At 35.8% G+C, this 12,372-nt stretch overlaps 1 protein-coding gene across 1 annotated transcript in view; it reads left to right on the top strand.

Moving 5' to 3' along the window:
* The window catches only part of LOC103587882 (X-linked interleukin-1 receptor accessory protein-like 2), a 268,322-nt gene extending 264,657 nt beyond the window's left edge, over nt 1–3,665 (top strand). The window contains exons 4-5 of the mRNA XM_008569451.1: nt 3,019–3,093; nt 3,640–3,665. Coding sequence (XP_008567673.1) covers nt 3,019–3,093; nt 3,640–3,665 — 101 coding nt within the window. The remainder of the gene's footprint in view (nt 1–3,018; nt 3,094–3,639) is intronic.
* Nucleotides 3,666–12,372: the final 8,707 nt, after the last annotated feature.

The raw sequence follows: 12,372 nt of genomic DNA, 5'->3' as shown, positions 1-12,372 counted from the left end.
GCTAGTAAAGGTCTCATTTCACTTGAGAAAACCTATAACACCTAAAAGGACTGGAAGTCCCCTGGGCTACCAAGCCAGAAAGTGGGGAGGGCCGGAAGCCTGAGCCATGCCCCCTGACACCTGCAGCTAGTCCCAAGGGTGGGGGCTGATAGCCTCTGCTACACCCCCCTGACACACACAACCACCACAGTGGCACCCACCAAGCCACTGCAGGAAGCACCCCAGGCTCTCCTGGGCTGGGGTGGTGGGGGACCAAGGGCCTCGGCCACACCCTCCTGACACATGCAACCAATCCAGCAATGACCACCGAGCTGCTGCAGGAAGCATGACAGGCTCTCCTGCGCTGTGGCAGTGGGGAGATGAGGGCCTCGGCCATGCCTCCCTGCCAACATGTGCAACGAGCCCAGTGACGACCACTGAGCCACAGTATGAGCCCTGTGTTCCCAAGCTGGGGTGGCGAGGGGTGAGGGCTTTTGCCCCACCCCTCTTACATTTGCATTCAGCCTGACAATGGCCAACCCACCCCTGGAAGTCCCCTGTGGGAATGACGGGGGTGCCACAGGCCTCAGTCCCGCCCCTCCTCCTTCCTCCTTCTTCCATCCCATTTCCTTCCCCTTTCTCCTCTCTCCCTCCCTCCCAACTACTCTGCAGCAACATCATAGAATGTAAAAAAATATTAATATTAATAAAATGTTTTAAAAATAAAATAAATAAAATAAAATCATGTCTTTGGAAAACCAAGCAACCATGCCATGCATCCATGCCATGATCTATCACTGGACATGCATGTGTCCCAGTCAGCCATTTGTGTTTCTTCTTAGTGGGGATCTGATATGAAGCAGTACTTCAAAAAAAAAAAAAGAAAGAAAGAAAAAGAAAAAGAAAACTGGGAACCACCTATACATGTAAGGCACTTAAAATTATAATTAATATTAATAAACATCACTTCAGTAATTGACAATTTTTTGTGCAGGTGTAATTTAATTTTTTTCACTTTAATTTTTTTTTTATTTTTTATCTTTTTTTATGATTAGACTGTTTATTATTACAAATTGTAATTTTTTATGCCCTTTACCCAACCTGTCATTCCCCAAACCCCCTCCCTCACTCCCCCCCCATCTCTAGTTTCCTTAGGCTTGTTGTTTCCTTCTGAAAGTTAAACGTATTGTTGTGGTCTTTCATTTCTTTCCTTTATTTTCTTTGTTTCTCTCTCTCTCTCTCTCTCTCTCTCTCTCTCTCTCTCTCTCTCTCTCTCTCTCTCTCTGCTTAATTCCTTCCTTTCTTCCCTCTTTCCTTCCTTAGCACATGGTTATGAGTCAGAACACAAGATGTGGTATTTCTCTTCCTGTGTCTGGCTTATTTCACTTAACATAATTTTCTCCAGACTCATCCATGTTCTGAAAACGGTAGAATTTCATTCTTTTATATGGCTGAATAGTATTCTATTCTGTATATATACCACATTTCCTTATCCAGTCATCTGTTGATGGAAATTTAGGTTGGTTCCATATTTTAGCTATTGTAAATAGAGGTGTAATGACCATGGGAGTGCAGGTGTCCCTTCAACATGATGATCTCCATCCTTTTGGACATATACCCCGTAGTGGGATTGCTGGATCATATGGCACCTCTATTTGTAGTTTTTTGAGGAACCTCCATACTGTTTTCCATAATGGCTGCACTAATTTATAGTCCAAGGGTTGTCTTTATGACATTAATACATATGACATTATGTATCTGTATGCTAAGTCCTCTCATTTCTTTCTTCCAAGTGCCTCTCAGATTTCCCCCTTTTTTTTAATTTCCCTAGACTCCACCCTAGTCTGGCTCCTCATCCCCCCTACTGCAGCATTATTACTGCTTCCTCTTAGCTAGTTTTTTTTTTCTTCTGCTGCCCATCTCATATACCAAGCCACTCATCATTAGATAGTACTTTCTTTGAGTCATTTTTTTGTTCCAAGAATTTACAGTGACGCTTTATCCTACCACATCATGCCCAAATTCTTCTGCATGCTTCTGAGGATCCTATAGAATTGAGCTCTGTCCTATCTATCTAGTTTCATTTCTAATTCATGATGAGCAACTGGCTCTACACCCCACCCCGTCCAACCCATTCTCACAGACAATTCTCCTCTAAACAAATTATGCTTGCTAAATTATATTTGTGTCTTGTTTTGTATTGTTAATCTTTCCTTAATTTATTCTTCCTTGCTCTCTGCTTTTCAAAATATTCTTCATTTCTTAAGGTTCATATGGAGATCCCTTTCCTTCATAAAACTTTCCCCAACCCTGCCCGCCAATCTTGACATCTCTTTTCTCAATTTATTTAGCACATATGAATAGCCTTATAGCTCAAATGATGCAATTTTCCACTGGATTGTGTTCTCTGTTATCTCTCTTTCTTTTGCTGTGTTAGTCTTGTGTTCATAGTAATGTATTATAAACTGAGGGCATGGATAAAGACTCTACTTCCTTCTCCCTTATCATCCAGGACAGAACTTGGTACACAAAAGATACTTAATCAATATTTTTGATGAACTGTCCTAATGAAGGTACCAGTGCCTTATTATATTATTTTGGAGGTTAGAATGGGGCAGGGGTGTGATTCAGAGGGTTTTGGCCACCAGAAATGTCTATTAGGATTTTATTTCATTGAGAATATGTAGTGCACAAAGCATTTATGGTGATTTAATTTTTCGTGCATAATTGTACCTTTAAAATCTATATTTCTTTGTACTTGCAAGCGTATAAAAACCACCCAAAATAGTTCATTTGTTTGATCTTGTTGGAAAATGTAGCTGTCGAAATGGCCTATTTACAGTGAATCAATGGTGCTCTAAATGTGCTGGGAAATAGATATTGTATGAATAGAGTAACAAACCAAGTAGGAACACTGTCTAATAAATGTTTACAGACCATCAAGTCTACAAACAGTAAGTATCATACACAATAGAATCTTTTTCTTATCCCATAATTTATCTCAATTTTCCCATTATTTTCTTTCATTTTCTCTTCTAGCTTTACTCACAGACAAGCCTCCCAAGCCATTGTTCCCCATGGAGAATCAGCCAAGTGTTATAGATGTCCAGCTGGGTAAGTCCCCTTCTGGGAATAATAGATGCTAAACTTGCTCTCTGTTAACAGATGGGGAAAATTGCAGGAACCAGGAAAGGCTTATTGCCACTGTTATTACATGCAAATCAATTTGTGTTCTGCTCATTTATAACCCTGGAGTTCGGTGCAATAGCAGTTTAAGGAAATAAGTTTGTATTGCATCAAGGAATGGTAATACTAATTTGTTACACTGGGTATTAAGTGTGCTGTATGATAGAGCCTTTTGACTCTGTGATTGATCGATTCACAGGTGTCTTGCATTGGTGATTGTTACAGAAAACTTTTCATACACGTCAGCCAAAAAGTTTTATTTGGAGAGCATTAATTTACGGAGACTAAGCACTTCGTAAAATAAAAGACAGCTCTTCAGTGCAGCCTTTAAAATGATTTGATAATATCATTTCCAATGACACAATCCAGGGCTATTTAAAACTTGTTTTTGGGTTAGGATTCTGAACATATAAGAATTATATGGTATTGAGAAAAGTAACATGTTAATTTATGGGTGACACTGTCTTTTTACAGACTCAGATAAGGATACAAGGGGTTGAGCCTCTGTTTTGAGTCCCCTACAACTAATCCTTATGATTTCAAGTAGTGTGAGGTTGAAACTCAGAAGCCTTCTAAGATCTCCTTAAACCATGGCCTTTAATTTAAAACATGTCCTTTAACATCTGAGAGCTTTCATCTGTGCTGGGTTTCATCCTAGTATTCAGAATTCCTTCAATTCTAAACAAGACAACCACACAAAAAAACTGAGTAAATATTCTGGAAATACATTAGGCTTACACTGGGTATATGATTTATTGAAATTTGTGACCATAGATGTACCCACAAATTATACAGCCAGGGAAGACAAATTGACCCCAATATTTTACTCACTTTGGCAATTTTGGACCCAACTTTTGATCTTCCCATTCTAACTTAGATTGTTAGAGGCTTATTTCTGTCTTGAGAATAGGAGAGAGAAAATTACATTTCTGAGAGATGGTTCATTTTCCTAAAATGAAATATCACACATTGTAGATTTTAAATGCAACCTAGCAATATGAAAGCCAAAGTTAAATATTCTACAACAAAAATAAGAGAAAATGATAAACATGTTTTCAAGAGCAAATTGTGGAAGTGGTAAATATTTTAAAAAGAGTGTTGAAGTATTAGACTATGGCTCTCCCTACATCCCCCATTTTATTTTGCATTGTTACATTTTGTTAGAGCCAAGTCTAGATGTGCTGACACTCTTACTTTCCAATAATTTTTACTTGCATCTCTCCGTCTCAAACAGGGATAAAAATATTGAAAGGGTACTCAGTGATTTAATACGGTTTATATGAAGCCATATTATCATCTTGTATCGATAGTTTGCATGGAGATTCAAGTGGATAAATTATTTTTATATTAAAGCTTACATATTAAGGAGTAGAAAGTAACATTCACACAAGTATTTCAAATAAAATGTGAGAGAATTTTATGTTTGTGGACTCTGGGGGGATAATCCTTTATTCTCCTCTGCCATAAGGCACACTTCAACAAAAAAATTTGAGAAGTATTGTTCTAAAGCAAAGAGAGGGAACCTCATAGGCGATACATTTCTTGCAGGTTCACTAAGTACAACACCTGTATGTGCCATTCAGGATGTCTGTAAGATGGGTGGTTTGTAAAAATATATTTCAACATAGGTGTATATGCCAAAATAGCCCATCAACACTACCACCGTACAAAATTATTAAAACAACTTGCTTCCAATTAACATTAGATATAAGGCTGAACTTTTCAGGTTTTAGTTAGTAGCACAACTTGGAAACAACTTTATTTCCATGAAGAAGGAGATCTTCCTATTTCTCATCACAGAAAGGCTGTTTCCCCAAGATGTTAAAACAACCATATAATTCAGAGAAAGAAAAACAATACCAGTCAAACCAGATTTTGGCATTTCAAGGACCACATGACTGGTTGATTTTAAATTATTTTAACTTTTCCACAGATTAGTTTAGCACCATTTATTCACAACTGGAAATAATTTTGTAAGTTGCTCTTATATCTCAATAGTAAGGTGTCAGTGGGAGATCTGCAGTTAGAATGATGAGAGTTTAGAAGCTTCAGGTGTAAAAAAGAAATAGAGAAAAATAACTGGGGATATTGAACATCCTTGTTTATGTCTGGTTAACTTTCAGAATTCAATAAGGTAATGAAAATTTCTGAAAATTATTTTGCTTCAGTTTCTGAATTTTATCAAGCACATTCACCTTTAGATAACCTCAGACTAGAACTACAATTAGAACCGCCAATAAATGCAACGATCCAATCTAAATAGCTCAGCACATTATCATGTCTGGGTTTCCCAAATCCCATCACTTAAAATTTAAGACAACATTGTGGTAGATTTAAGTTGGCCACAGATTTTTTTACTACTCCTATCATCTGAATGTGGTTTCTCACTCCCTTCCCTTTAAATCTGTGTTGGCTTTAGAGACATGCTTGACCAATAGACTATGGCAGAAGTGATGTTTTCTGAGTTTTTGGAGGCTGGGTCAAAAGAAACTTGCAACTTCTGTCCCAGTCTCTTGGTCTGTTCTGAAACCATCCTGCTACTTAAAACTCAAGCCACATAGAGAGCACCTAAAGGATGAGACGCTATGTGGAGAGGAGGAGAGAGAAATCACCAAGCACCAAGGCACTGGACATGTGAGAGAAGAAGTCATCTTGAAAGTGGATTCTCCGGCCGCACCTACCATCCCTGAATTATGCCGTGTAGATCAGAGACAAACCAATGAGCCAAAGTCTTCTCAAATTTCTGACCCAAAAAGTCATGAACAAAATAAAATGTCATTGGCCACTGAGTTAGGGGTAGTTTGTTAAGCAATAGTAGATGCACAGAACAAACATTTTTTAGTTTCTCAAGAGCATTCTCATTTTCAGATTACTGTGGACAAGGACACAATGCAACCATTTTATGCAAAATGAGAAATGTTGTGGGAAATACTTGTGTACCACTTTAAAGGAAATTTTAGAAGACATGGTCTGAAATAATTGTTTATGTGTTTGTTTGAAGGTTACACTCCGTTCTAAGTTCTGGAAATTTCTAAAGGCAATCCAGTAAATTAAAAGTTGCAGTTGAAATATTTTATAGTGCATAGGGTTGGCATCAGTACGGGTATTTTGTTGTATCTCTAGAGGAAAATAAACATCTTGACTTTCTCTCTCCTATAGTATAATCCATTAGTAGTCATCTGCAAGGTTCTACAGACTTACATACATTTTTGATGACATAGTGATGACAGTTTGGTTGTTGCTAAATTATGTTCACATTGTAATACTGAAAGAAGATTAATCTTAACAAAATAGTCATATATTTTGAGATGATAAACACATTCTTAGCAAAATAATCTGAAAACTATTGCTCTCACAAAGCTAGCCTATGCAGCTAAAGCTGCCTGTGGTAGTGTACAAAGTACAAAGATAAAAGCAATGTACAAAATACATACAAAAATTCAGTTTGGTCCTGTTATCTTTCATTTATTTCCTCTCTCTGAAGGTAAATTTATCTTTAAATTTGAGAAATAAACCTTTACTATACAAGGACTAATTCTATTCTTAGTAGTTGAAAAAATGTATTTTTTCTAAAAAAACAACACTACATTACAATATAGTAATTTATATAACACGTTTAATAATCCAAAGTATTAAAACATCACAGGAAACTGTACTCCACTTAAAATGTGTTTATGCTATGTAGACCCTTCTTTATACACTACTTTTTTTATAGGACCCAAATGCATGTTTACAAACTGTAACATTCTTATAGAAGATTTGAAAAAGCCATGAACAAATTCAGATGCAAAGATTTGCGATCAGCCGTTTAATTTTAATTAAGGGTAAATTTGAAAATGTGCGCTGTTCTTCTCACCGATAACTTTCTTCTTGGAAGTTTCCTAAGATTTAAATAAGACAGACAGCTTTACGCAGAAAAAAATATAAACACCTACTTTCTCTTTCTGTGTCAAAGAGTCAAAAGAAAGTCTGGGGGCCTAAGGCATATCAGAGAAACTCAGACCACCAGAACAGTCCAAGCTAATTGGATTACCTCAGATGTTTCAAAAAGCCAACAGTTTATCTCTAGATGAATCTGATCCAGTATAAAAGATTCTTTTTCTTTCTTTTCTATTCTCATTCAGAATTTATTGTATTTTTACCAGCTATTTAAATTCATGTTTCATGACTGTGTTACGTGCTATTGGCTCAGACTGTCTCTATGTGTATGAGGAGTCTTAATCTTCATCAGAAATTGATTTCTCCAGCATGTCAATTTCTACTGAAAATTATATTAGATCCCCTAAGAGACCACTGTAAAAGACTCTACAAGAGAATAAAGCAAGAAATAATTAATTGAACCCAAATTAGGAAATTAGCTGTTCAATAAAGTCTATGTGTTTAAAAAAAAAAACAAACAAACAAAAAAAACTTTATTTACCCCAAAACATTTACCGAGGACTGTGTTAGATCCTTGACATACAGAAGTGAATAAAATGAGGTTCTTGGCCTTAAGGAATCCCCAGTCTAGTGGGAAGACAGATGTGTAAGCAGAATATCAGTGCAATATGATCACTACCAAAACAGAGATGGGAAAAGGGACAGTGACTATTTTTGTGGCAGTGCCTCATATAATGAGGATTCTATGCTCTCAGGCTTTCACTCAATACAATGATATAGCTCTGTAACCTCAACCGAAGTACTAGATTTATTTCAAAATGTTTAAAAGTTGCCAAAGATAGAACCTTTTGAAATTATAAATTGTCCTTTGCTTTAATATGGCAAATATTAAAAATGGAAACATATAATACCCTTGAGTCAGTTCAGTTTAACAAAATTAGACAACTTCTAAAGTTGACAAAGAACAAACAATCCAAAGCAAGTCACTAATCAATTGAGCTAAAAAGTCAAACCAGAACTGCTACCAATACTAATAGGAATACATGATCATTTCATTAGCTGGAGTCATGATTTGGTGTATGCATTGTGTGTATAATGGTGATAACAAGGGATTTTTTTTAAAAATTGTGTGTAATCTCCCTACTCTCTTAGTTTCAAATAACTCCTTGCAAACCTTCATGTAATCTTGAATAACTGAGGACTTTAGAGAATTTGGAGAGGGAGAAGGAGGGTACCATGAGTTCACTCAGCTTTCTTGGGATCCATAATTAGAGCTGGTTTATGACAGCATTCCCCCTCCCTTGTAGACATTCGAGGGTTAGTGAGTTGTTTCCAAAAGACCTATTTATTCAGGGTAACATGCATGAGCTTAGCATGCGCTACCTCAAACTGAAAACCCTTCTATTGCCCGGATTGAACAACATGTGCATTATTTAGAACTTTGGAAAATCTGAACCACACCTTTTCCCTAAGAGTTGGCTGCATTATTAATGACTGAAACTGAAAGTGGTTTTCTTACTTTGTCTCAGATTCTTTAACTTAGCTGTACTTGTTTTGACACTTTTAAGAATGAAAAGAAAAAAGATTGACTGTTTACTAAAGTTTTGTTTGAGTATAATGTAACAAGTTGATTCTGAACATCTCTTAAATGACATGATTGCTGTCATGATATTGATACGAGCTCAGAGGTGTTTCATCATATGTTTTCAGTGCCAATTCTATAATTTTACATATGGAACCAAAATTATTTGAGAATTTACTCTGTACTAAGCACTGCAATGGGCATTTGCACATATACTGTCTTATTTATTACTCATAAAAGCCCGAGGTAGTAGTAGGTATTGTTGAACCATTTTGCAGATAAGAAAACTTAGCCTTGGGCAGAAGAAATAGCTTACCTGAGTCTGCATATTTAGTAAGTGAAAGAGATGGTATTTCACAACAGATAGGTCTGACTCCAAATTTGTGTTAGCGTCTATGGTATGGTAACATTATCTAAGCACCACACTCTGTCCTAGAAAAGACCATCAGAATAATGGGGCAGTTAAATAATATTAATGATAATAGTTATCATCATTCAATAATAGCTTTAGTATTACTACTACTACTAATTATTATTCTACTTAGTATTATAATTTAATAATAGCTCTACTACTACTAATTATTATTATTATTATTATATTTAATAACAGCTTTACTACTAATAGTTATTTTTATTATCATAATAACTCTTATTATTTAATAATAGCTCTACTAATACTACTCATAATTGTTATTATTTGTAGTAGTACTAGCAGCAGCAGCAGCAGTAGTAGAGCTATTATTTATTGATTACTTACCAGGTACTAGGCACTCTATTAAATACGTTATATGCATTATTTCATTTAATCCTCCCCACAAATCTATGAGATAGACACATCTATTTGCCCCATTTTAACAGCTTTATTGTGATATTATTCATATACCATACAATTGGCCATTTAAACAACATATATTTCAATGGTTTTTAGTATATTCACAGAGTTGTGCAAACATCACCAAACTTTCAGTATATTTTCAACACCCCAAAATAGAAATTCTGTACCTATTAGCAATCACTCTTCAGTCCTCCATCCCTAACCCCTCCTCAGCTCTAGGCAACCACTAATAAACTTTCTGTCACTTCAGATTTTTCTATCTGGATATTTAATATGAATAAAATTATACATGTGGTCTTTTGTGATTGGCTTCTTAAACTTAGTATATTGTTCCCAAATTCAATTATGTTGTGGCATGTATAAACACGTCACTCCATTTTATTACCGAATAATATCCCATCATATAGAGATATCACATTTTAAAAAAATTATTTTAACATTTATCTATTCATATTTGTGGGGTACACTGTGCCGTTTCAGTACATGCATAAACTGCACAATGATTCACTTAGGGCAGACAGCATGGTTTTGTACTTGATATTTATTCATTCATCAGCTGATGAACATTTTGGTTATTTCCACTCTTTGCCTATAATGAAAATGTTGTTATGAATACTTGTGTACAAATTTTTTGTAGACATATATTTTCATTTCTCTTGGGTATGTACCTTAGAATAATTGCTGGGTCATCTGGTCATTCTATGTTTAACATTTTGAGGAACTGCCAGACTGTTTTCCAAAGTGACTGCAGCATTTTACATTGCTACCAGCAATGCAGAAGGGTTTCAATTTCTCCACATCTTTACCAACACTTGATATATTCGATTTATTTGATAATCACTATCCTAATATGTATGTAGTGCTATCTTATTGTGGTTTTGATTGACGTTTTCCTAATGGTTAATGGTATTCAGCACCTGTTTGTGTGCTTATTTGCTATTTTTCTGTCTTCTTTGGAGAAATGGCCCACTTTTTAAAGTGAGAGAAATGGCCTCAGAGAAGTTATACAACTCTTTCAAGCTACTAAGCAACTTAAAAGTAGTAAGGCCAAAGTTGGCACTCTTAACTCTTAACCATCATCCATTAATGTTAATACGGTTATTTACTCAGTTCTCTTGTACTAGGCTTATCTCTTCTCTCTTGTTTTAAATAAATTTTTGGACAAAAGGTGAGCAATCATATAGAGGAAGTTAAGGGGATATCTGGTGTAAATTGATTCACTGAGAAAATAGAAATGATTAAGACAACATTATTTTGATCTTTAACCTTTGTAACATGGGCACAAACACCTTTTCAAATGGCAAACTAATTTGGAAGCTGGAGATATGCCTGAAAACTGGTTGTGAAGTACAAGGCAGTATAAAAAGCATATTCTGCAGGGAGGCACACTTAACTGGCCAGAAAGCTACATGTAACCCAGCATCTGAGCAGAGATCAGGAAAATTATCTCTATCATTCAAGAATAGGTATGATAGACTAGAGACCAAAAAGTAAGTTAGGGAACTCTCGGTTGTTGGAATTTATTAGGACTATGTGTCAACTGTGGGCACTATTCACCCAAGATACATTCTGTGTGCATTGATATCAATATCATCAGCTTTACAGTACTATTCAGCATTTTTATCTTCTAACCCTCCATATTCAGTGGATAATGGATGCTTTTTAAATATCCGAAAAGAAAAAAAAATCTATAAATTTTCACTATGTCTAAACATACAACATGAACTGAGGGGAAAAAACAATTATTTTGGAACTTTCCTTTCAAATCAAATGTTTTACTTAATTTTATATAAATAAAAGTAGATTTTATATTATAGGTAAGTATGTAGAAAATTGAGGGAAATATCATCTAGCTCATTCACACATAAACTGCTTTGAAGTATCCTCGTAATTAAGGTAGATGGGTAGCTTTGCATCATTTAGATAATTTCCTTAATTACCCTTTACACTGTATTTATATAGACATGGCTTAAACTTTGGAAGATCCTTTGCTCTTTCAGATATAGTTCTTTCCAGAAATTACCTACACATATCAGGAGTGGTATGTAAATATCTGGTACTGTTAATAGGCACATGTGTTGCTGTGATTTAAAGAACACCGTAAACCTCCCCTCTTTTCTTTCCTTCCTTACCCTAAATATCTCCTATGTTGCTACAGTGACCAGTAATAGATCAGAGTCAACACAGAATAAGGGCCAGGTAATAGATATGTAGAAAAAGCTCAGAGATTTGCGAAGCCCAAGCCAGTAGTTTATAGTAAAGGTAGCAACCTGGAGTCTGGAGACCTGGAGATGTTGCAGAGGCCTCAGCAAGGTGGTGAGCAAATAGGTCAGGTCAGAAAAAACACTAATCATGCATTTCTAGCAAGGTGGAAAAGTCAAAGGCTAAGAATCCATCAAAGAATGATTGTGTACTGTAATGATGGATAAGCTAACTATACTAAGCCAACCACCACACATCTATACAATTATTGAAAATCAACGTTGTACCCCACATGTATATGTATAATAAAAATAAATAAATAAATAAATAAATGTCAGGCAGCAAATGGCTACTGAAAGATCACAAATGGTGGAACTAATCCTGTAAGAGTTGGAACCTGATGGCCACTAGAGAAAGGTATTGTCACTATGAGCCTAGCCGCAGAGAAGAAAAGTTTGAAAGAACCAGGATTTAGGGTGATGCAACGGAGGACACACCTGGCAATTAATAGTAGTAAAAGACCTCCTGGGTAAGAAAAGGAGCTCCATCAAAAAGAGTGGATAGTAAACTTGGCCTGACACCCATTTTGATAAAAACAGTCTAGTCATTGCCCATATGTGAATTTCTAAAATTGAAATAATGGTGTACAAATGTCCCTGTTTGCAGATGACATGATCCTATATATCGAACAGCCCAAATCATCTATTAA

Source organism: Galeopterus variegatus, unplaced genomic scaffold (genome assembly GCF_000696425.1).
Source record: "Galeopterus variegatus unplaced genomic scaffold, G_variegatus-3.0.2 Scaffold499, whole genome shotgun sequence".
Taxonomy (NCBI): domain Eukaryota; kingdom Metazoa; phylum Chordata; class Mammalia; order Dermoptera; family Cynocephalidae; genus Galeopterus; species Galeopterus variegatus.
Note: the sequence above shows the minus strand (reverse complement) of the source record. Positions and strands in the feature narration are given on the sequence as shown.